This window comes from Gopherus evgoodei, unplaced genomic scaffold (assembly GCF_007399415.2).
Source record: "Gopherus evgoodei ecotype Sinaloan lineage unplaced genomic scaffold, rGopEvg1_v1.p scaffold_62_arrow_ctg1, whole genome shotgun sequence".
Classification (NCBI taxonomy): Eukaryota; Metazoa; Chordata; order Testudines; family Testudinidae; genus Gopherus; species Gopherus evgoodei.
The window spans coordinates 171,099-197,848 of record NW_022060083.1 but is presented as its reverse complement, the minus strand read 5'-3'; the positions used below and the strand labels follow the sequence as shown (position 1 = coordinate 197,848).

The 26,750-nt window shown below is 41.9% G+C and overlaps 2 protein-coding genes and 1 pseudogene across 2 annotated transcripts; 2 read left to right on the top strand and 1 right to left on the bottom strand.

The window, feature by feature from the left end:
- Positions 1 to 1,476: 1,476 nt before the first annotated feature.
- Positions 1,477 to 2,468, top strand: LOC115643540 (olfactory receptor 10A4-like). Its single transcript, XM_030547572.1, is given in 2 exon segments — positions 1,477 to 2,422; positions 2,425 to 2,468. Coding segments are annotated over 2 exon segments (990 nt in total).
- A 12,761-nt stretch (positions 2,469 to 15,229) lies between these two features.
- Positions 15,230 to 16,168, top strand: LOC115643572 (olfactory receptor 4D9-like). Its single transcript, XM_030547593.1, has one exon. It carries the CDS (start codon positions 15,230 to 15,232, stop codon positions 16,166 to 16,168), a length of 939 nt encoding a protein of 312 aa, XP_030403453.1.
- An 8,979-nt stretch (positions 16,169 to 25,147) lies between these two features.
- LOC115643539 lies at positions 25,148 to 26,104 on the bottom strand (annotated as a pseudogene).
- Positions 26,105 to 26,750: the final 646 nt, after the last annotated feature.

The following is a 26,750-nucleotide window of genomic DNA, read 5'->3' as shown; positions in this document are numbered from 1 at the left end:
AATTGGAAAATATAGTGCCCATCTTTAAAAACAGGGAAGAAGGAGAATCCGGCGAATTACAGACTGGTCAGCTTCACCTCAGTCCCTGGAAAAATCATGGAGCAGCTCCGAAAGGAATCCATTTGGAAGCACTAGGAGGAGAGAAAGGTGATCAGGAACAGCCAACTACCTGAAGGGGGGTTCCAGAGAGGATGGAGCTAGTCTATTCTCAGTGGTGGCAGATGACAGAACGAGGAGCAATGGTCTCAAGTTGCAGTGGGGGAGGTCTAGGTTGGATATTAGGAAACACTATTTCACTAGGATGGTGGTGAAGCACTGGAATGGTTTACCTAGGGAGGTGGTGGAATTTCCATCCTTAGAGGTTTTTAAGGCTCGACTTGACAAAGCCCTGGCTGGGATGATCTAGTTGATGTTGGTCCTGCTTTGAGCAGGGGGTTGGACTAGATGGCCTCCTGAGGTCTCTTCCAATACTAATCTTCTACGATTCTATGATTAGCCAGCAAATAAAACAAAAACACATTATAAGCTTAATATACTAAAGAAACTGGTTATGAGTAGTAATGTCTCACCCTAAATGTTGATTTAAGCAGATTGCAGAGGTTCTTGAAAGCAAGCTGCTCTCGTGTACAGCTTAAAACTCCAGGTATTTCACAGGTCAGACACCTTCTCAGCCTTGGCTCAGTCCTTATCTCCCCCTTTATCTTTGTTCCTTAGATGTTTCAAGCAGTCATCCTGGGTGGGGATTCAGTGAAGAATGAACCCCGATTATCTCACTCCCCCACCCTTTAATAAGATTTACATATGGCAGAACCCTTTGTCTTTCAATGTGATTCCCATATCCCTCAGTGGAAAAATACTGGTGTTTTATCATGGAAACCAGTACCATGTGACTTGAACACATGACCCTGTAGTGTCAAAGCAGCCATAAATGAGAGGCAGTTTGTAGCATCCCTGGAAAGCTTCTCAGGAAGGTGGGAGATTAGCATCTTCAAAGATCTATTGTTCTTCCTAATGGTCCTTTGACTTGTTCCCAGCTAGCCAGCCAGACTGATTGCATTCTGTCTGGTGGGCATTCCCCAGGTGCAAACACTTTTGTAGTACAGATGTATAGTCAATGTTGCTAACTTTAGATACAACAATGATACATGCATACTGATAAGCTAATCATATTCAGTAAATCGTAACCTTTCTAATGATACCCCATATAACCTATTTTAAATAAAATACATTAGGATTATGACATAATCATATCATACTATTACTATGAAAAATATGGAGAGCAGCGTCACAGTCATACCAATGCAGCTACACCAGTTTACAATGATTATTGGGCCCAGTTACATATAGAACTGCAGCAGGTTTTTGTCTGAAGCATCCCAACACATAGGAAACCAGTATGAATTGTATGATTCATATGCACATGTATAGTATTCTTCAGATTCAGCTCCAGTGTCTTTCTCTTTGTCATCCCTGCAGATGACATATTCTGAGCGAGAGCCTGATGAGAACCAGACCATTTCTGATGTGTTCATCCTGGTGGGGTTTTCATACCTTACAAGACTTCAAATCCTTCTGTTTCTGGTGTTTCTGCTCTCCTACCTGGTCATTCTGATGGGGAACCTGCTCATTATCCTCCTTATAAAGCTAAATCCATCACTTCATACCCCCATGTATTTCTTCCTACTGAACTTGTCCTTCTTGGAAGTCTGTTACACTAGCAGTGTGGTCCCTCAGCTGCTCGCTCACCTTCTTGTGGAGCAAAAGACCATCACCGTTGTGGGCTGCGCTGCACAGATGTATGTCTTCACCATCCTGGGCCTCACAGAATGCTGCCTCCTAGCAGCCATGGCGTACGACCGCTACATAGCCATATGCAACCCCTTGCACTACAGAACTATCATGAGTGGTCGGGTATGCGCACAGCTCGTGGCTGCTTCATGGACCATAGGCATCTTGGTGGAAGTAGTTCAGATCACGTGGATCTTCAGCCTGCCCTTCTGTGGCTCCAACCGCATCCACCACTTCTTCTGTGACATCCCACCGGTGGTAAAGATGGCATGCACTGACACATCCAAAAACGAAATTGTGGTCTTGACTGTGTCAGTTTTGTTCATCATGGGCCCTTTTTTGTTGATAACCGTGTCCTATATCTGCATTATCTCCACCATCCTCAAGCTGCCATCAGCAGAGGGAAGGAGTAAAGCCTTCTCCACCTGCTCCTCCCACCTCATGGTGGTGACTTTGTTCTATGGAACAGCCCTTTTCACCTACCTGAGGCCCAAGTCTATCTCCACCCCAGAGAGTGATCAAATGATTTCCCTCATGTACATAGTTGTGACCCCAGTGTTGAACCCCATAATATACACGCTGAGGAACAAAAAGGTGAAGGGAGCTTTTAGAAAAACAATAGAAAAGAGTATCTTTCACACAACTGGAGAAATCAGAGAATGAATGATAGAGTTAGTTAAAACAGGGGGAATGAGGGAAATTCATAAATATTTTGTTGAATTTCTTCTGATGACATTCACTTTTTTTAATTGGAATTTTGACATTTGAAAAACTTTGACCTGTTCTAAATCTGTTTGGAAAATGGGAAGAGAAACTTTTTTAAAAATGAAATAAATAAATAAACAAATAAATACATAAACTTTTGTCAAACTTTTGGTAGTCAGAACCTTTTGACCAGATGTAAAGATATTTGAAAAATCAAATGAGAATCATTAGTCAAAGTAGTATCCTGATTTTACATCTTCAAAATTTGAAATGTCAAAGCAAAAAACAAAACAAAACAAAACAAATTAACGTAAGAAACATTTCATAAAATGTTTGGTTTGTTGAAATTTAACAATATTCACCAAGATTTAAATACCTGAATAATTCCAACCAGCTCTACAGAAAAGTCCATTTAGGCTTCCCCTTTTCCTGCTCTGGCTGCCCAGTGCAGCATTTCAGGTTTTGGGTTGGGTTAGGGTTCCCTCTGGCCTAATTTTAAATAACATTGCTCAGCACTTACTCACGCTTCCTATATAAGACATGGATAGATTTTTCAATGCCTAACCTGATCAGGTCACACAACAACTCTGGGAGATGGCTCTTGACTTCCATGGCATTTTTTACTAGCAGATCAGATTGTAAGATTATGGTGTATATCATAGATTAATCGATTTTAAGATAATAAGGGACCATTTTGATCATCTAGTGTGATATCAGCAATTTCCAGGGAAGTCCAACTTTGCCAGTTTAGCCTGGAACTGAAGCACACTCTGCAGGGATGGATAGGAGCTCTAAGCCCAGAACTCTAAGAAGCATCTATTGAGCACGTGGAAACCGAGATTCTTCCAAATGGTCATAACTTGGCCAAGCCTGAGTGCTGTTTCATGGAACCAGCAAAAGGTGCATCCCTGACACCAGGGTGCCCCCCTCCCCCCCTCATATTTCATTTTCTACTTCAGTGCCTACCAGAGCTAGAGTGTCCGAAAAGAGAATTCTTCCCCTCTGTTAACACAGGGGAACCAATATATTTTCCCATAATCTCTCTTTCTTGGAAATGACTGAACCTTTTTTTTTTTTGTGGAACTCTTAAGAAAATTTCCTACTGAGGCAGACACCCAACATGAAAAAATTCAGCCCAAATGGTTAAACTTTTAGGAAGTTATAATGAATTAAAAACAGGGTCTTGTAATGCAAAGTATTGGGTAACCTCATTTATAGGGTTTTCTCCCATTGGCACTTATAGTATATCTTGTCTGGAGTCTATCTAGATTCATAGAACCTAAGGCCAGAAAGAACCACAGTGATAATCTAGTCTGACCTCTGGTATAACATAGGCCATAGAACTTCCCCAAAATAATTTCTAGAGCATAACTTTTAGAAAAAAAACATAGAGTCTTGATTGGATCCACCACATACCTCAGTAATTTTTTCCAATGGTTAATTAAAAATATACAATTTATTTCTAGCTTCAACTTCCAGCTATTTGGTAGACATGCCCAAATATCTTCAAGTAATATCATCTTCCCCATGTCTTCCATATTTATTTTTTTTGTTCTGTATTTAATTGAGCTATAGATCATAAACTGCCCAGAGAACTATTTCATTCTGTTAATTTTACTATAAATTTCCATGTATGGTTATGGAGCAATAATGTAGAAGAAAGAAAGAAAGAAAGAAAGAAAGAAAGAAAGAAAGAAAGAAAGAAAGAAAGAAATGTTTGTTTGTTTGTTTGTTTGTTTGTTTGTTTGTTTGTTTGTTTGTGATTGACAATAAAATAATTCAAGTATTTCTCTCTGTAAGGAAAAAAAATTATCACCCAAAGGCAGTTGAAATATTCTGTAAATAAAAAGTAACTTGATCAAGTACAATTATTTATTGTTTGTCTCTTCAGGACAAAAACAAACTATCTGATGGTCTAGAAAACAAATTAGCAACATAAGCAAGCAGCATAGTATTTAAGGCCAGAAGGTACCATCAAATCATCTAGGCGGACCTCCAGTATATCACTAGCCACTACCACTACACAGCGCCCTCACACCCATCCAACAACTTAAATTAAACCAAATTATTTTTCCTTTCCTTTGAACCTGAAGACAGAGAGCCTGAGGTTCTAATAAACTTGTTCAAGTAATATATGGTTTTAAGGGTCAAATTGAATATTTTCAAAGCCAGCTAAGGGATTTGAACAATCAAATGGAAAGTCAGTTCCCAGGTTGCACCTTGTACGATTTTCAAAGCACCTAACCAGATCTAGAACCAGATTTTGAAATGCATTCAAATATACAAAAAGATTTTTAGTGAGGTGGGATTTAGTCACCTGAATGATTATGAAAAATCCCATTAATTGCCTATCTGCATTATAAGTTCCTAATGGCCCTAATTTTTAAAGGTATGTAAGTGTCTAATGATCACATAGGTGCCTAGAGGGATTTTCAACAGTGCCTAGCACCTAGCTCTCACTTTATTGAAATAATGTGGTGTCTAACCTCCTTAGGAACCTTTGTAAATCCCATTAGGTACATATCCTCCATCTATAGACACCTAAAAACTTTTGAAAAACTGGCCTTTAGGGTCTGACCCAGTACTCACTAAAGTCAATAGAAAGACACCTGTTGAGCATTGGGTTTGGCTCTTAAGTGATGCATTGTGGTGGCCATCTGCATTTGGGGGAGTTTTGTCTCAAGGGAGCACAATGGTAAGAGTTCAGCTATGCCTCCATAATGTATTGTGTATGCGCTACCTAGGAGATACCACAGCAATGGAAGGGGTTCGTCTGTCACTATTGTAACTCCACCTCCCCGAGTAATGGTAGCTAGGTTGATGGAAGAATGTTCCCACCCTTCTCCAACTGCCAGCTTTGCCGCTCTACATCCTCTACTTCCTCTACTGGGAGAGGGTGGGACTATAGGGGAGTGTTTTCCACTCTTTTGGGTCAATTCCAGGGTTTGCCGTGTGGGGTTATTTCATCCTCCACCCACAGAAACTACATTGTGTGTGTGTGCGGAGGAGCGGGGGGGGGGGGGAGAAGGAGAGGTGGATGGAGTCACGGATCCGCCCCTTTTTTCATGTTCTGTGTGTGTATATATATATCTTACTACTATATTTTCCACTACATGCATCCATTGAAGAAAGCTTATGCTCAAATAAATTTGTGAATCTCTAAGGTGCCACAAGTACTTCTTATTCTTTTTGATGATGAATGAGGTTGTTTTAATCGAACCAACATGTACAAGGCGAAAGGAGGCACCTTGCTACATAGAGGGGTTGTACCTCAATACATCAGGACACTTTTCTGTATCTATGTATAAGAATGCATCTCTGAGGTGTTGTCTTTGTCTGGCCTAGGAGGGCACTGGTAAATCCCACCATTAACTAAGCCAGTCCATTGTTAGGGAGCACATATGTACTAGCAGAATTGTAGACATCTGATCCGGGGAGCTAGAGACTGTTTTATTTAGCAATAAACCTGGCCAGGTGCCTTTGTACCTTAGCAGATTCTGTGGTCATTGGAGTTTCTCTCAGGGTCTGGTGTGCCAGCTATCTGCAGAGCCGGGGAAGTGCACAGGGGGAACACACACGTGCAGCCGACTGATATCAACATTGGATGGAGCAGAGCACCACACTGGTGATGCTTGACAACATAAATCAGTGTAGCTTCCTTGAAACTCATAGGAAAGTTGGTGTTAATTAGCACAGCTCCATTGGAGTCAATGAGCCAGTTCCCCAGTAAGTATAAATCAATGTAGCCACATTATACTCCATAGGGCCAGATACTCTGCTGGAGTAAATTTGTACAGCTCTGTTGACACTAATGGGACAGCTCTACCAGTGCTGTAGATTGGAATCACTCTGCTGATGATAAAGAATCAGATTCTCAGATGCCATAGATCAATGAGCTAATGTAAATTATCATAGCTAAACTGTGATCAATGAGACTGATCCCCAGCTGGTGTAAATCAACATCATTCCAGTGTAGTCAATTGGCCAGGTCCTCGGCGGGGCTAAAAAACTACGATTCAGTGAAGGTCTCTCTGGTGAGCACAGATGTTATTCCTGGCTGGAATATCATCAGCAACATCACAAACAAAGTTCTCACCAGGGACATCTGTGCCAAAGCTCTGAAGTCAACAGGCATGCACAGGAGTAACTGAGAGCACATTGTGAAGTAATGATACTTCTCAGGGTGTGACAGGACAGGGCTTCATAGGGGTTACTAAGAACATGGTGTTAAAGGTACAGGGCTGCACACAGTCCTTTAAGGGTAGACGGTAGAGTATGATGGGGAAGTGGATGCCCAGGGCTAGTATGTGTTAGGAGTATGTTCTGTGTCTTTAAGAGCAGAGCACTGGACTAGGACTAACATTCTAGTGTCACCTTTGCCAGACACACAACTCGGAGCTCTGGACTCTCCTTTAGCTTTTGGAACATGTTTTAGTTCTAATAATGCGTTACACTGTAGACTCCAGAAAGTTTCTCCTCCTGATGAATTCACAACACATGGTACCAGAGTGAGGTAGAAGAGAGGACAGAGAAAAGAGGACTGTGGTGAAGGAATAAAGGAGTCATCGTGGAGATGGAGCATCTAAAAGCCCCCAAATAGTTGAAACTCCCAGGTAATGCAGCAGACTCCTGGAAGAGTTTCAAACAGAGAATCTATCTATCTATCTATCTATCTATCTATCTATCTATCTATCTATCTATCTATCTATCTATCTATCTATCTATCATTTTGACAAAATGAGATTGTTAGGACAAGTAATAGGCCTGTCTGCCCCACCTCGCAGGGTCCTGGAGCCCAGGATCCTGCCCAAGCCCAGGTGCCTACCCTGCAATTAAAAACTTATTAACCTGAGCCCAGTGAGCTCAAATCAGCTGGGGTTTACCAGTGGCAGATTTTTAATTGCAGTGCAGACACACTATAAGAGGTAACCAGAGTCAAAGACTGAAAACTAAGGGACAGATCTCGAGCTTGTGTAAACTGACACAGTTCAACTGATTCCAGAGTAGCTAGGGCTATTTATGCCAACTCAGGATCCAGTTCTTGGATTTCAGTGGAACTACAATGATTTAAATGATCTGGGGATCTGTCCTATTGTCTTCCACGGAGCTGTGGCTGATTTACACCTGCTTGGGATCCAGTCCATTACACAGTTTCAGATCCATAAACTTTGCCTGTCATTCTGAACCAAAGATGAGTCAAAAGTTTTTAACCCATCTGTCCTTCCATGGTTTTTTGTGCATGGGATTAATTACAAGAGTGGAACTGTTAATGGCTGTGCAGTGATTCAGTCCCACTGAGTCAGAAAGTTGGAGGAATTCAGTGTTGCAGAGATTTTTTGTATCTGATTTTCAACTGCTACTGGGATGAATGGCCCGACCTTTCTTTCTTTCTTTCTTTCTTTCTTTCTTTCTTTCTTTCTTTCTTTCTTTCTTTCTTTCTTTCTTTCTTTCTCAGCAATTACTATTTTTCCCTTTACTCAGATAACACTAAAACAAAACACCATTAGGCTGCAGATGCAATGGTTCATGACATTTTAAAAACATTTAATTCATATGAGTTGTAGTTATCTCAGAGAGTTTGAATATCTATAAAGGATCAGAAGCTGTGTGTTAACCAGTGTAGCTCCATTGGAGTCAATGGGTCCATACCTCCGGCTGGTATAAAACATCCATAGCTCCACTGGATTAAATGGGTCAGTTCTCCCCCTTTTGTAAATTGTTGCAGTTCCACTGAAATCAATGGAGCCAGATTCCAAGCTGCTGTAAACCAGACATAACCCCACATAGTCAATTTTGCCATTTCCAAAGATGGGATGAATTAGTTTAGTGCTATGGAGTTATGGTAATTTACATGAGCTAAATATCCTTCCTGTAATACCTAATGTTGTCTATCTTTTCATCTGTGATTCTTATTTCTTAACACCACTAGCCCACGTTAAACCTCATGGAAGATTCCAATATCATGGTTAATAGACAGAAATCTGAGATATGTGTACCCAGCCATTAACAAAATGCTGTAGTGGGGCAGTAGTTTAGTTACATTCTTATGAAATATGATGTTCCTCTTGACAGTGCAGGGTAAGTTAGCAACCCAAATTTGGGGTCAGTTGAGCAGAGGTTCTGGATATATAAGTCCTAAGAAAATGGCCTTATTTTATTTTATTTTATTTTATTTATTTATTTTTTCACAGACCTGGGGATCAAATTTTTGATGTGTTGAAGGTCAAAATGGTCTCTGTCTGCCAACTTTTAACCTGGGATAGCACATGGCACCTACTAAATCTTTAAGGAACTCAAACTGAGAATAGTATTTAAGAAGTTGTTCTCTTTTACAATGTGTACATGCCAATACAGAACCACAGATAGATGGTTTCCATGAGGCCCATTTGAAATGTTTTAAACCGCAACTCTTTTAAGTGCTCTGAAAATTCAAATGGTTACATAGTTTGATCTGAAATTCAGTGTGTCTCATTGGGGCACAAGGTCCTGTTAATGTTCCAGATTTGGGTCATGTGACCATGGGGTTGACAAGTTACACCCCACCCAAAATGGTTTTGTTCTGCTGCCTCGTACTGTTAAACTGAGACTTACTAATGACTGGAGGAATCACAGGCCTCACTGAGATTGCTGGCTGTGAATTTGTGAGTTCTGGGTGGCTGTTTCATTTTGGGGTCTGTAATCACATTCTTTGGATGTAAAAAAATAGATATGCAATTCTTTCCTGGAAGGGGAATGATAATTGGAGGACAGAGGAGTGGGGGAACTAGCAGAAAGTGGTTTGGACTACAGTGAGGGGTGGGGTTTATGCGGAGGGCGACAAATGTCCCTTCTGACCCTAGAATCTATGAATCTAAATGGAGATGCAAGATAGGAGAGAGGTTGGGAGGTCTGGTGAGGGAGGCATGGGGATTTGGGGAATGGAGGAGTGTGATACTGGGCAGGGGGAGGAGGAGGCGAGTGTCAGGAGGACTGGGTGAGAATAGCAGCCGGGGCAACCATCAGTCCAGCATTCTCCCTTCCTGGGTCTGTGTCCATACCTGGGAGGGGAGGTTCTTGCCCCTCTAAGGTGGGCTGAGGCCCTCTCCCTATTCCCTATGTGGCCAGGATCTGGAGAGGTCCTGTCCTTTTGGGTGGGGAGCTGAGAACAGGGAAACTTCCTACCTATCAGAGACTCTGAAACACTCAGGAGGGGGCGGAGAACAGCCGCTGAAATAAATGAGCTGTTTCCACATCTTAAAGCTGTTGTCCCAGGCTGTATCATCTCCACAGGGTGTTCTCATTCAGTAGAGACCATCCTATTCAGAGACTGGCCCTGTCACACCTCTCAGAGCCCCCAGTGCTGCAGATGGGTGTGCAGAGGAGCCCTTTTCTTTCATCCTTCTTCTAGCCTTGCTGTCTAAAGGACAATGTTTCTAAGGTTATGTCTACACTATAAATTTATGTCAATGTAAGTTACATTGGCACACAGCCGCCACAGCTATTAAATCACTTGTGTTTGTGCACACTACACTCCTTGTGTCAGTGGTGCGCATCCTCACCAGAAGCACTTGTAATAATTCAGAGAGCAGTACATCGTGGGTAGGTATCCCAGCATGCAACTCATTGCCTTCCAGCACAGGATCTTTTGGGAAGTTCTGGCAGTGCCTGGTGAAGCTGAAACAAGTTTTGCGGGATGACTGGGAGCATAGTGTCAACTTCCCATAATGCAATGTTCTCCGTCCCATAATTTCATCTGCAGCCCATAATATTTTACACCTTCTTTTCAAAGTCCCATAAATGGGCATATTCTTCCTTGCTGTCCACCATCTCTGACAGAAGCACGGAGACTGCACAGATCTGCACTATTGTTATGAGCATCGCGAGTTTGGGGCACCTGAACTTTCAGTATTTGTGGAGCTGCCAGAGGAGCCATGGAGAACATAATGATTCCTTAGGGGCTAGCTTGCTGTGGGACTTAGAAAGAAACAATTCAAGGTTGCTGTTGGAGTTCACGGAGCAGCTGGAGATTGTAGAGCAGTGCTTCTGGGCTTGAGAAACAAGCACTGACTGATGGGATCAATGTCAGGCAGGTTTGTGAAGATGAGCAGTGGCTGCAGGGCTTTTGGATGTGCAAGACCACATTCCTGGATCTGTGTACCAAACTCACCTCAGCCCTTCAGCACAAGGATGCCAAAATGAAGCTGTGCTGACCGGAGAAGTGAATGGTGATTGCACTGTGGAAACATGCAACACAGGTCAATCAGGAATCATTTTGGAGTCAGGAAATCCATTTCAGGGGCCGCTGTCATGCAACTGTACAGGGCCATTAATTGACTCATGCTATGCAGGACTGTGACTCTAGGCAATGTGCAAGACATAGTAGGTGGATTTGCAGAAATTCCCAAACTGCTGTGGGTCCATAGATGGCACATGTGTCCCTATTTTAGCATCAGACCACCCTGCCACAGAGTACATCGACAGAAAGGGTTACTTTTCTATGGCTATGCAAGTGCTGATGGGTCATCAGGGATGCTTCACCAACATCAGTGTTGGCTAGTCAGAGGAGGTGCAGGATGCTCACATATTTAAGAACACAGGCCCATTCAAAAAGGTGCAAGCAGAGACTTTCTAACCTGAGCAACTGATTGCCATTGGGAATGTTGAAATGCCAATAGTCATCCTGGGCCACCCCTTACTTCCATGGTTCATGAAGCCATACACCAGCCACCTCAACAGCACCAAGAATTGCTTCAGCTACAGGCATAGAATGAAAGATGAATGGGACCTTGGTCATCTGAAGGGACACTGATGTTATTTACTTACAAGATTGGTAAAAAGTGACAAATAGTCCTGTGGCACCTTATAGACTAACAGATGTATTGGAGCATAAGCTTTCATGGGTGAATACCCACTTCACCCATGAAAACTTATGCTCCAATACATCTGTTAGTCTATAATGTGTCACAGGACTCTGTCGCTTTTTACAGATCCAGACTAATATGGCTACCCCTCTGATACTTTACAAGATTGGAACTCAGTGAGAAAAATATCCCACTGGTTATAGCTGCCTCCTGTGTCCTTCATAACATCTGTGAAGTGAAGGGGGAGAAGTTTCCACTGGGGTGGAGGTAGCGTGGCTGTCTGCTGAATTTGAACAGCCAGATACAAGGGCTATAAAAGAGCTCAACCCAGAGTTAGATGACTGAGGCAGGGCTGACGCTTCCATTAGGCGACCCTAGGCAGTCCCTAGGGTGGCAGGATTCAGGGGGCAGCATTTTGTGAGCTCCCCAAGGGGTGCACAGGAGCTTCTGGTTCCGTTTCCGTTGTGCCGCCGAAGAAGGACCTTCTGCCAACGTGCAGCGGAAAACAGTGGCAGGCAATTGAGCAGCTCAGTGACTACCTCCATCATCTGTTGCATTTCAGCAGAGGGTCCTTCTTTGGCGGCACGATGAGAGTGGAACTGGAAGCTCCCACACACCCTGTGGGTACCACGCAAAATGCCTTCCCCTGAATTCTGCCTAGGGCACCAGAAACCTTGGAGCCGCTCCTGACTGAGGGAGGCTTTGTAGATGTTCACATTTCTATGTCTGGATCCAAGTTGTGTTTACACAGCCTTTTCTCCCCACAGGCCCAAGAAATCCAATATCTTCTGCATACTACAGTCAGGAATGTGTTTGGAACATGTAGCTGGTATAGTCAACAGGGCAGTTATACAGAACAAAGGAGAGCTGCTAGGTGGGCTCTCCTTATCAGGCAAAAAATACTTTCAAAAATTTCCAGGGCTTTAAAGGGGAGGAGGGGCTTCCTGTCCACCTGAACCCTGGGCAGCTGAATTCACAATGGTAACTAGAATGGTCAGTGGTGGGCGTTGTGGGACAACTCCGGGACACCAATAACAGTTGATGTTTAAGCATCTACAATGCATCAATTACATTGCCCATGACTCTATGACACTCAGGGAGGTGGTGTTATTAAATCAGTGTGGCGGGGCACTTACGTTGGTGGGAGCCAAATTGAAGTGAAAAGACTTTGACAGCTCGGTCAACATAAGCAGCCACTGTGCCCCATAGACCTCTTTTTCTGAGGCTCAATCCATCTAGTCAATTTCCAAAACTTGTTCAGTTTGAGTGGCTAAAAAGAAACATAAACAGAATGAAAAACTCCAGGAACTTATTAATCATTTCACTTGAGATTGAATTCTCAAATCTCCGAAGCAGCAACTCTCTTGATCTGGCTCAGTAAAAAGCTCAGGGGGATTTCAGGGAGTCTTTGATTCTAGCACCAGTCTTGGTGCATGGGTCAGATGGGATATAAGGGGTAGATTTCCACCACTATCTCCTGTTTGGAACCAGGTTCCCTGCTCCAGCCAGTAAGAAGAGCAAGGTTCAGCTGTAAGATGTGACTTCCCCAGATCATCCTCAATTGTTTGGAGGAGGTCGGTTCTGAGATCAACAGCACAGAGGTTGAGTGAGGTAATGATTCTTGTTGTATAAGATCTACAGTGTGGTACTAGCATTAGGCATTGTTACTGCAGAGAGGAAGTGGGCACTGGTGAGCTCATATACTGGCTTGGATCTTAGAGGAACCTAAGTGAATTAGAAGGAGAACAATCCATAGATCCTTTATCACCCAAAATTATATGACTAGCTCTGTCTGACCAGGCGTTTCCTATGGCAGGGGGTCAGTGCTGCTCTGATCTGAAAGGTTTTATCTTTGGATCAGGGTGTGAAAACTGGAAAAAACCCAGGGAAGTGCCCTGATCTGTGGATAAAACCTGAATGAGATTCCCTGTGCCTAACTCTCTTACTCCTTGAAAATCATAGACCGAGTGCAGATGTGAGTTACCCAGAGTCCCAGAAGGTATCCATGGCAGGGCAAAAACTTAACTCAAATCTCCAAAGTCTGAGGCCAGTATTTTACTCACAGAGTCATCACCCCTACAGCACATGTGGATCACTTGATGATTACTTCTTCTGTTCATTCCCTCTGGGGCACCTGGCATTGGCCACTGTCGGAAGACAGGATACTGGGCTAAATGGACTTTTTGTCTGATCCAGTGTGGCCGTTCCTATGTTCACATAGTAACATGGCCCTATCCATAAAGGAGGAGACATTTCAGGCTGGCTGACATTCTTTGGCAAAATCTATTTCCTGTAGAAATATACGCTTTCCTCAAAACCCAATGTTTGGAGAGGAAAATCTTGAAGTAATGAAAAAAAGAGATACAATGGGGGAATGGTGAGAGACTGAAAGTATCATGGCCTAGTGGAGTGAGCATGGAACCAGGACTGCAGAGGTCTCTGTTCTTTTCCTGGCTTTTTCAATGTCTGTCTGGGGGACCTTGTACAACTCACTTCACCTGCCTGTGCCTCGGTTCTGCATTTGTTGAACGGGTATAATGATACCAAACTCCTTTGTAAAGCACTTTGAGGTCTTTAGATATAAAGAGCCAGGTACACCTGGCGACGTGACCTTCAGGCTGATAGCAAAAAAATGGACTATACCTGGAATCAGTTAGAACGAATGGCCCAGGATAGAGGACTCTGGAGATCTGTTGTTGGCGGCCCATACCCCGGTTGGGGTGACGGGCATGAGTGAGTGTGAGTGACTGGTAGTATTCTTCATAACAACAGATTTCAAATATGTTTGACTCCCCACCAATAAGAAAGAATTAAAGTTAAAAGTTAAATTTCAATCTGAAATTAAATAAAAACAAATCCTTATTTACAAATTAAATGAAAAATGGGATTTGATTACCAATGATGTGAACATTTTCATTTTCTTGCTTTAGAAATTTAACCATGAAAAATTAGAAATACTGACAATTTCTTGGGAACATTATTGGGAACATTTTTTTGCCAACTACTTCTACAGATTTTTGAAAATGTTAATGGGAGTTGAGCATCCATAACCCCACAGTAGTGTTCAATATTTATATCTCGATTCATTCATGGAAATATTTTAGTGTTCACAGCTTTTAAATAGAGATATTTAAAATTAAGCAGCAAAATCCATGGACATCTCATTACAGTAACTATATTTGTTTCAGATGTGGGAAACGCATGCAATTTCTGCTAAAGAGAATAAGATTTAATTCCTTCTCTTCTTGTAGCCTCTAGAAGGGGACAACTACCATTGTTTTGTTAATGTGGGCTACAGATGCTCAATACCTCTCATATCAAGGCCACAGGTTGGGTATGTGAATCCCATAAATCAGTGGTTCTCAACATTTTCAAGCCAATTCCTCTTCAGTCTAGACCAGGAGCTACTTGGGACTTCCCTGCCGCTTGTGAATATAGGAAGGGCATTTTGGTCATCGTGATCTCCTGACACTTCTTTGTGATCTGCATTTTGAGAACCATTGGACTCTGAGAAGTCCAACTTAAAAGCACTCTCTGAAACCCACATTCAACTCAACCCTGACCCTCTAGGCCTCAGGAGATGTGCAGCATCAGAACTGCAGGAAGGTGAATGGAGACAGCAGTTAGACATGAGTTTGAATTGCAGGTTGCTCTCCTTCACTCCCAATTACCTCAGAACTGAGGATGACTGCTGGTGTAGCTCCTAGGGTCTGCTGAAGCAGGGTTGCCCTCCATTGAGGCTGACTGAATTTAGTGAGCTAAGAAAATTCCTCAACCAAATTCAGTTAAGAGGAGTTAACACTTACTTAACATTAGTAATTTAAGGAGGGAGTAATAAGAACTTCTTCATATTAATCATTACAGTTGCCTCTGTAGGCATGTTTTGAGGCTAGTAAATGGAACAGCAGAACCTCAGCTCCACAGTTACAGAATTTGTCCTTTTGGGACTCACCCAGAGTCCTGAGATTCAGCAATGCCTCTTCATCATCTTCTTCATAGCGTACCTTACAACCTGGGTGGGAAATGTTACCATCATCATCGCAATGATAACTGAGCACCAGCTCCCCTCCATGTACTTCCTGCTGGCCAACTTGGCTTTCCTAGGTGTCAGTGACTCATCAGTCACTGCTCCCAAATTGCTGTTGGGTCTCCTCTCCCAGCACAGAGTCATCTCATTCAATGAGTGCATCCTCCAGATATTCTTCTTCCACTTCTTCGCTGGTGCTGCAATTTTTGTTCTTGTGTTGATGGCAGTTGATCAGTATGTAGCTATCTATAAACCATTTCATTACTTGAATATCATAAACCAGGGTGTGTGTGTGGGCCTGGTGGCAGGGGCATGGATGGGTGGATTGGCTCACTCAATTGTTCAGATCGCATTGGTCCTCCAGTTGCCATTTTGTGGTCCAAACATCCTGGATAATTTCTACTGTGATGTCCCACAAGTCATCAAACTGGCCTGCACTGACACCTACTTGGTTGAGTTGCTGATGGTCTCCAAAAGTGGGATGCTCATCATAGTAATGTTCATCAGCCTGCTCATTTCGTACACCATAATCTTAGTCAAGATAAAGAAACACGTCACAGATGGGAAGCGCAAAGCTCTGTCCACCTGTGGAACCCAGATCACAGTTGTGTGTTTACAATTCATACCTTCCACCTTCATCTACGCTCGGCCCTTCTGGAAATTCCCCATGGACAAGTTGGCCTCAGTCTTTTTCACCCTAATCACCTCAATGATGAATGCAATGAGCTACACTCTGAAAAATGCCGAGATGAAAAAAGCTATCAGGAAACTGATGAGAAGAATCTTTTTCTCACAGAGGAAATTATAAAGATGGAATTTATCTTGTATGAGCTTTTTTTCCATTTTGTAATAATTATCTTGCATGAACTTCCCATCATATTAAATGTTTTCATTCATAATTCCTGTATGTGACATGGGGAAAAATTGCATTGGTGAGCCTCTTAACATGAAGTTTTTATTCGTGATGTTAAGCTGCCAAACATGGTATTAATTCCTTCTGCATTCTACTTGACCCTGAGCTAGGGATCTCTGCCATTTTCTCCACTGGAAGGATTTCCTATACTTTATTTCTCCATGCTACTAATGTTGGTGGATCTGTCCTTCTCCAAACATGAGCTCTCACAGATCTGACTACTATCAATAATAGTGAATTGGTCCTTCCCGGAGTCAATAACCAACTTTGTACTATAGCTATGAGATCGAAAGGTGGCCTAACTTTAGTAATCTTGAAAGATCTATTTATTTTCTCCTAACATGTTGTAATATTTCTATCTGATAGCCTTAGGGCATCACTATACCGCCATATTTTCTCTAGCCCTTATGACTACATTTCTTATGTATTTTCCTGAGCTTAAGTAGAGTGAATTACCATAGATGAAGTATTTGGTAATAATTTGTGTGAATAGTTACACAAATAGATGTGGTTTTAGCCTTCCTCCCTGGAGCTCCACCAATCTCCCCTTCACCAGAAGTTCTTCGTGCCCCTCATCCTGCCCTCCTCCAATACCAGGGCTTCCATTCTTTCCCCATAGCAGTGGTTCTGAGTCTGCCTTTGATTCCTAAAACAGTCCCTGAAATTTTGGAACTTATCAGATGTGCTATTTAAAAGTTTTCAGAGTATATAGACAGACAGACAGAAAAATGCTGTCGAGTTGATTGTGAAACCTTCATAGGCTTGGCCAACCAATGAGAAGCAGACCCTTAGAGGTGTCATTTTCATTAATTAGTGGGTCCATCAATGCTAACATTCTTCTAAAACTTGGGCTTTCTACATTGTATTATAAAGCTTTTAGTCTCAATTAAGCAAACAATTGCATATTCATGTTTCTTGTGTGTTCTTTGAGGGTATTAATTTCCATAAATTCATTAATACAGAGTAGCTGGCTGATGGTTGTATGTCTTTTTCCTCCTGTACTTTATATATTGCATTTTATGACCCTGGATGAATATCTGGGTTATTTTTTGGTGGGTGTTAATCCAGAAGGGGAAATGGCTTCCTCTTATCAATGTCAAATTATGCTTCTCAAGTGTCATTATGTCACCATGGTTATTTCCTTTTTGTGTCGGTCCAACCTTTTAGGGGGAAATAATCAATGTGCTAAAATCTGTTAGAACCAGATGCCAACATAGTGGAGAGCAGCTCTATAAAGCCATAGATTCCTAGAGTATAAACCCAAAATGGACCAAGAGATCACATGGTCTGACCTGTATATCACAAACCATTAGATTTCACCTGTTTACCCCTGTGTTGATCTCAATAACATGAGTTTGGATATGTTGCCCCTTTTTGATACAAGTGGATAGCCAGAGTTTGGGGCCTGGCAACTCATTCCAGCTGGAGGTAGAAAATGACGATAAAATCTGGTACTTCCTGTGATGCAATCTTGTTTATTTACAAGGGATATACAAACTCTTGTTCTCTGTAGGAGGAGGAACCAAAGACAAAAGGAGTAGTTTCTTAGTTTACAGATCCAAGCTTAGTTCATCTGCAAGCCCAGAACCTCCTTGTAGGCTCTTCCCAGGTTCACACTGTACTTACAGACTGCTGCTTTGCTTTCTTCCTTTTGCTCTTGTCTCTCCCTGTTTCTTACCAGGCCTAGAGCTAGTCTTTTACACATGCACACGGGCGTGCACACACACACACACACGCTCACACCTCTGCTCATAACAAGAACACACAAATGGGCTTCTTTCTATTATTTCGCTGTCATCTTATTTTCAACACAACAAAAAAGCCAAAAGTACTGACCTTTTGAAATGTCACGAATAAGATAATTATTGACTAAATGTTTCACTCAAAAATGTTGGCTTTTTCCTTGACACTTTCCAATTCCTTTGTTTTTAACTTTTCATTTTGCAAACTCATCTGATATTTCCCCTTGAAAATTTCTTCAAAAAATCAGTTCTCACTGAAATTTCTGTTTTTTCTAAAGAAAAAAAATCAGGTTTTCTTTGTGTAAGCAAAGTCAGGATGAGCTCTACCCTGACATCTGGTGGTGAATTATGGCGAGTGTGGAAAAGAATTTCAGGGGCTGATCTTGTTTGCATAGGAACACCCACCCCGCCTAGCATAGCCTATGGCAGCCTAAAATGGTCACTTTGACAGCTGTGGGATCCTCAATTTCTTTGTTATTGAGGCAGGAGGAATAAAGTGTTCTTACCCTGATTATATGAATGAGGGACTATGAACCTGTTTTATGACAGAGGACCTCACCATCAACTAAGCAGCACTCGCTAGACAAGGGACATGAGTTCCAAAACCCAGTGAATTGAGAGAGGTTGGGGACTGGTATGGGTATGATAATGGGTATGTAATTCTTCCACTCTATTTCACGCTGATTAGGCCTCAGTTGGAGTACTGTGTCCAGTTTTGGGCACCACATTTCAGGAGGAATGTGGGCAAATTGGAGAGAGTCCAGACAAGAGTGGCAAAAATGATTAAAGGTCTAGAAAACATGAGCTATGAGGGAAAATGGAAAAAAAGTGTGTTTGTTTAGTTTGGAAAAGAGAAGACTGAAAGGGGACATGATAACAGTTTTCAAGTATGTAAAAGATTGTTTCAAAGAAGAGGAAGAAAAATTGTTTTTCATAACCTCTGAGGATAGGACAAGAAGCAATGGGCTTAAATTGCAGCAAGGGATGTTTAGGTTGGACATCAGGAAAAACTTCCTAACTCTCAGGGTGGAATAAATTGCCTAGGGAAGTTGGGTCATCTCCATCATTGGAGATTTTTAAGAGCAGGTTAGACAAACACCTGTCAGGGATGGTCTAGATAATCCTTAGTCCTGCCATGAGTGCAGGGGACTGGACTAGATTAGCTCTTGGGGTCCCTTCCAGTTTTATGATTCTATGAGCTTTCAAATGATACCTCACAAGGCATACTTTGTACAAAATATATCATACCCTTTTAAAAGGTTGAAAAGGCTGTGTGACTAAGTGGGCTTTTCCTCTTGTTATGGTGCATGTGAGTCTTACTGTTCTGTACTAATACTGTGTGTACCTCAGCTTCCCTGTATACTGCACCAGTGCCTAGGTGTTTGGGATTGGATGTGTGACTTTTGCTGAGGCCCTCAGGGCAGATGAGGCTGCCCAGCTGGCTGCACCTAACCTATGGCCGATGCCATTCATAACCTGAGAACTAGAAGAGAGCATGCTTTCAGAAGTCTTAAAGAGTAACACTTCGATGAAGAAACTACAGAACCCAAGCTACCAAAAAAGAAAATCAACCTTCTGCTGGTGTCATCTAACTCAGATGATGAAAATGTCACTCTGCACTGTTTTGGATCATTATTGGGCAGTACCCATCATCAGCACGGAAGTATGTCAGCACGGAATGGTGGCTGAAGTGTGATGGGATATGAATGTTTAGAATATCTGGAATGTAGATGCCTTGCAATGCTGGCTACGAAACTGCCATGTGAACACCTGTTCTCACTTTCAGATGATATTGTAAACAAGAAGAGGGAAGTGTTATCTCCAGCAAATGTGAACAAACTTGTTTGTCTTAGTGATTGGCTGAATGAGATGTAGGATTTAGTGGACTCGTAGGCTCCAAATTTTTGTACAGTTTTCTTTTTGAATGAAGTTATGTAACAAAAAAATCGACATTTGTAAGTTGCACTTTCGTGATAAAGAGATTGCACTATAGTACTTGTATGAGGTGGACTGAAAAAACACTTCTTTTGTTTGTAATTTTTACAGTGCAAATATTTGTAATAAAAATAAGAATATAAAGTGAGCCCTGTACACTTCGTATTGTGTGTTATAAGTGAAATCAATATATTTGAAAACTTAGAAAAATATTCAAAAATATTTAATACATTTCAGTTGGTATTCTATTGTTTAACAGTCCGATTAAAACTGTGATTAATCATGATTAATTTTTAATTGTGATTAATTTTTTGAGTTAATCACGAGTTAATTGTGATTAATCAACAGCCCTAACTGTTACGCAGAGTGGGATCATACATGTAGGAGACCACTTAAAATGAAGTGGGAAATTAACACAACTCTGTTGAGCTGTCAGCAGGGCCCATAGGGTCCATAGGAGCTACAGCCAATTTACACCTGCTCCACAGCCAATGTGAATTAAATATTTTTAAATGCCATGTTGCATTGCATCTGCAGCTCAGTGAGCCTTTTAAATTAGTGCTGTCTGCAGCAAGAGAAAAAATAATGTAATGGCTGAGTAAGAAAGAAAGAAAGATGAGAGTTAAAACTGGTTAAAGAAATCATTCACATACAGTAATGGCAAAGTTCTTGGTTCAGGCTTGCAGCAGTGATGGTTTGCTAAGTCTCTGGATTCTTCGGTCCTCTGTCCCTTGGTTAGAATGCTCTCAGTATACGTTCATAGTCCAGAGGTTAGAGAAGGAAAAAGGCAAAATGGAGATGTTTCCAGCACCTTTTACAGCTTCACTCAAGTGAAGGGAAACCCATTGTTCTCACTGTGGAAAATTACAGGTAACAAGATGGTGTTTGAAGTCACATGGACTTTCATGTCCACGCACGATTTCACTTAGTCATAACAGAAAAGTCCATTAAGTGTAGGTAGCCATCTTCCATTGGGAGTTAAGTGTTCTTTAATGGGCCATTCACTTGGAAAGTTCATTCACAATGTGCTCGCTAAACACCTTGTGGGTGCTACCCAGAAGCAAACATTTGAAATACAGGAATAGAGAAAAAGCTCATAACTTCAGATGCAAAAATGAGACATGCATACCAATCGCATAATCATATTCAGCAAATCATAATGTTTCTATTGACACCTTACTTGACACACTTTGTATAAGATTTGTTGCAATTATATAACAGTGGTAGCAACAATGATTTACATGGTTGTATTTTAATCAGATAACATCACAGTTCCTTGGAGGGGAGAGCCATTGTTCAAATGCCTTTCACCAGGCTGCGTAAGATATTGAATTTGAGTCTCCCACCTTTAACTCCAGAGCTAACAAATATGAAGGAGGCTGCCTCCCACCATCAGGGACATAGAGCCGTGGTTGTCCTCAGTGGGCATTAGCAGGGGAGTGAGTAGAAAACAGCTCAACAGCATGGGCCCAATGTATCTTGGGTACAAATCTGTTGATTTCATTGGAGAGGCACCAGGAATGATCTTGGTCCTGTGGCTGGACCTGAGCATTCTGAGCAGCATCCTGAGCAATTAGAGCAGAAACAAGGGGCTGCAGAATGTGGCACAAATGATTCAGTGAAGTCTTGCTCTAAGCTGTGAGCCGTGACTGGGATATCCAGAGTGGCTTCATGGAATTAGGTGCCCAACTCATATTCACTGGTCAATGAGAATTAAACATCTTATACCCCTTTGAATACACCAGCCTTAATGAACAGAGATTTCTGTCTTGTCCCCTTGTATTCTACTTGTCTTTGCATTGCCCTAACCCTGAGTGGCCAGATGATTCGCCCAAGGGTCTGAAGTCTGACATTTTTCTGTAGTATATTTAGAAGCCCAGAAGGCAGCTGAGCAGTTTTCGGCCACTCTGCAGTCCCTAGAAATGTGCTTCTACTCTGCCCTGGAGGGACACTTTCCAGATATGAGAGAGGATTCCCTTCTCCGTACTTGGACATCTCTATAGTAACAGAACACAGTGGTGCAAATATAATTCCAGTGATGTTGATATTTGTGTGGCAGGGACTGGACAAGGATCCCCAGTCCATTTCTGAAGACCACCATGAAACCATCAAAAAGTACTAACTTCTCTCTTTTTATAAAGCGGCAAGTTAGTTTGGAAGCCTAGGTCCATGTCTTTAGGCCTCTCCTAAGCTAGGAAAAATACATGGGACATACAGCACATCATTAAAGTCAGAAGAATTGGGATGTAGCACAAGAAGAGAATTCCACTGTCAATGAGCCATCGGCTGTTAGATCACCTGTCTCAGCAGATTCCGGTTACACTGGTGTAAATTATTAGATGAGAGCAGAAACTTTGTAACATGATGTTAAAATAAGGCCTAGCTTTGGGAGATGTTACTCTTGTGTAGTCAGGAGTTAGCCCTGGTAGGCAATGAATGGACATTAGTATTTACTGAAATATATATTATAGCACAGAAGTATACAAAAGCTGTATCTTGATTTATGTCTCCTGGATGCTTGAGTGAGCTTCTACCCACTTTCATCTGAAGAACTGAATGAATACAACAGTCCATATATGTGTGCATAGTAATGTTACTTTTAAAATAGTTTTGACTGAGGTGAGGTCATGGCCTCTTTTTGGTTACATTCCATGAATATTCTACCAATGCAGACATGAATGTTCAAGGAAGCAGAGAATGTGAAGGAACTGGGATGGGATTCATCAACAGGCCCAAGGAAGTTGGGTATTGAACACCCAGTGGAAGTCTACAGGAGTTTCATGTCTAATTACCACAGACCCAATTGACAGTTTTATTCATATGTCCAAATCCAGAAAAGCATTCATTCATAAATTTATCTTTAAGCCTGCAATGGGACTTCCCACACATTTAAAGTCAACAACTTGCTTTTTCTAGATCAGTGCCTTTAGATCAGAATATTTAAAGGAGATGAGTTTTAACTTCATAACCACTGTGTGTTCAGACAAAAAGGCTAACAACATTTTGGGCTGTATAAGTAGGGGCATTTCCAGCAGATCGTGGGATGTGATCATCCCCTCTCTTCAGCATTTGTGAGGCCTCATCTGGAGTACTTTGTCCAGTTTAGGGCCCCACACTAAAAGAAGTATGTAGAGAAAATGGAAAGAGTCCAGCAGAGGGCAATAAAAAGTAATTATGGGGCTGGAGCACATGTTTTATGAGGAGAGGCTGAGGGAACCGGTACTGTTTAGTCTTCAGAAGAGAAGAATGAGGGGGGATTTGATAGCTGCTTTCAGCTACCTGAATGGAGGTTCCAAAAAGGATGGATCTATATTGTTCTCAGTGGTAGCAGATGACAGAGCAAGGAGTAATGGTCTCAAGTTGCAGTGCGGGAAGTTTAGGTTGGATATTACGAAATACTTTTTCACTAAGAGGGTGATGAAGCACTGGGATGGGTTACCTAGGGAGGTGGCGAAATCTCCTTCCTTAGAGGTTTTTAAGGTCAGGCTTGACAAAGCCCTGGCTGGGATAATTTAGTTGGGGATTGGTCCTGCTTTGAGCAGGTAGTTTGACTAGATGACCTCCTGAGGTCCCTTCCAACTCTGATATTCTATGATTCTATAGTTTACACCAACTGACAATCTGCCTTTCCATTTTCCAGAATCTGGATTATAATTTGTCAATGTATCTGGTCAGGAAAGAGAATCAGATCATGTTAAAATGTGACCAGATGAAACAGCTAAAAGTTCAAACACTTAATAGTAATCAAGACCTGACTGTAAATGAGCACTGGTGCATGAAATGGTCACAGAAATTCTGTGGTGAATAAAGGTGACATTAATCCTTTTAAGAAAATCATGATCTCAGTATTTGGTAGTCAGGAAAGTAGCTGAAGCACAGTAATTTAAATGGATCATCTATCTATCTATCTATCTATCTATCTATCTATCTATCTATCTATCTATCTATCTATCTATCTATCTATCTATCACACTCTCCTTTAATCTCACTTACATTATATGCACAAATATGATAGTAATAATAACAGTAACAATAAGCAGCCAGCTTCTGTGATCCAGGGCACATTTTGTCACCTTTGGATCCTTGTGGGATAAAACACCCTTGGCCAAATCCAGATCCCTTTAAAGTAAATGGCTAAATCCTAGTTGTTATGGTTACAGGCCTAGTTGCATCTATCACCTGTCAGGGATGGTCTAAATAGTACTGAGTCTTGCTTTGAGTGCAGGGGACTGGACTAGAAGACCTCTTTTGGTTCCTTCCAGTCCTACAATCCTATGATTCTGTGATTCTCTGGTCTTTCTGAATGCACATCTTCTGATTTGTGCTTCATGCCTACACATTTCATAGGGTGGAAACTTGTAATTCTCCTACTTTTATACTGAGACTCAAGCTACAGCACCAAGTGCACCAACCATGATTTCTCAGCTGGTCTGATTGGGTTTGGGTCCTGCAGTTCTTCCCACAGAGCTGTGACCAGTCGTAAGTTAAGTGACCAGCTGGTCTTTTCCAAAGTATAATTTATTTAGCACAGCAGAAACAAAGAAAACTGTGCTCAGACACATCACTATAAACAGACTAAAATCCCATCAGCATTAAAATAATCACTTGAGCAGAAACTCAGCCATCCCTACACAGACAGAAATTATTTCCCATCTCTTCATCAACATGGGAATCAAAAGTTGAGCCCCCTCCCATGAAAGGCATGACATACTGACACCCCCAGTACATGGAGAGAACAATAAAGAAGGAGGGGAAAAGACACATGCGTCTAAGCAAACGTACCCCACTTTCTGCAATTCACAAAAAACAAAACAACCAGCAAAACAAAACAAGAAACAGAGGCAATCAAGCAAATAAAACATCCCTTATCCCAAACATAAATATTACCCCTCCCCAAAAAAAAGGAAGAGATGAGCCAGAGAGTAAATGAAGTTGACTAATGACTTTGTCGTAGCTACTGATTTACTGTGTATGGTGCTCTGACGATGGAGTAATGGTAGCCATATAAATCCTTAAAATGGATTAATAGATAGGTTCCGACCTCATTTACACTGTTAATTCTACAGTAACTCCACTGACTTCAGTGGAGTTCGTCTGTACTTTAACCACTACATAAACACATTGCAGGTGATTTTCCCATGGAAAGAATATTTCTATCTGTTGAATGTAGCTATAATGAAACACAATAAAATGACAGTTATGGGAGAAAGACAAACATATTGTTCTTGGTAAATAATGTCCACACATTCAGCCTCCTCAGGGCAGCTTTGATCTCCTTATTCCTCAGGCTGTAGATGACTGGATTCATTGTTGGAGGCACTACAGAATACAGAACAGTCATCATGAGATCCATCCCTGATGCTGAGCTAGAGGTGGGTTTCAGGTAGACAAAGGTGCCAGTGCAAAACAACAAGGAGACCACAGTGAGGTGAGGGAGACAGGTGGAAAAGGCTTTACGTCAGCCCTGCTCAGAGGGGATTCTCAGCACTGTCATGAAGATGTGAACATATGACGCAATTATTAAAGCAAAGCAGCTTAATATCAAGCATGCACTAAAGCCAAGAATGCCAACTTCACTAAGGTGTGAATCAGAGCAAGCAAGCTTGAGTAGCTGGGGGATTTCACAGAAGAACTGGTTGATGACATTCAACTGGCAGAATGGTAATCTGAAGGTGTTCCCAGTGTGCAAGGCAGAGTAGATAATACCAGTAATCCAGGCACTGGCTGCCATTTGGAAACAAGCATCCCTGTTCATCACTCTGTCATAGTCCAGTGGTTGGCAGATGGCAATGTATCGGTCATACGCCATGACAGTGAGTAAAGTCATATTGGCTGCTGCAAAGAAGACAAAGAGAAAGACTTGGGCAATGCATCCAGCACAGGAAATGGACCTAGTGTTCAATAAGGAGTTGGCCATGGATTTGGAGACAATGACAGAGATGGATCCAAGGTCTAGGATGAAAATATTAATCAGGAAAAAATACATGGGGGTGTGAAGATGGGGGTCAAGAGCTACAGCTATGATGATGAGAAGATTCCCAATTAAGGTTGCCAGGTAAATCACCAGAAACACCACAACATGTAAAATCTGCAGCTCTCGAATGTCAGAGAATCCCAGGAGAAGGAACACGGTCACTGTGGTTTGGTTGGACATTTTCTTCCTCAGTTCATTGTGTCTTGCCTGTGCAGGGAAGAATTAAGACTATGGTCATCATTTTATTCTGTGTTTCATTATAGCTATATTCAACTGCTGAAGGTATTCTTTAATAATATCTCATGATGTGACTGTCACAGGAGCACTGCACTCATCAGTTCCATGACCAGGCATGATGAATGCTCCTTTCCCCTGACAATCAGACCATTAGTCAAGTGCATTATCATACCAGTGTAAACTGGCATTTCTGCCAGTGTTGCTGGGTCATTTTTCACCATCGGAGGATCTGGCCCAAGAGTTGGCTTGATGAAATGTAGTATAAAGGCTGGAACAAATTACAACCTAAACCCAACACTGCTAACAATGGTCCCTCTATTCTGAGAATTAGCCAGCTGACAACTTGGGCATGAAACTGAAGTACTAGAATATGCCAACATAGCCTCATTCCCACTCTCTGAGGCTACACTCCATAGACTCATCCCACACCAAATGTCAGCTTGTCTGTTATGATTCCACCACAGCAGCACGCCAATGGCCTGCTGCTCAATTAAAAACTGATTTACAGCACTGAATACCAGCTGTGCTTCCATCAGCATGGCATGAAGATCTTGGAGAATCGGTAGCTCCTGGGTGGTGGTGTTCACTT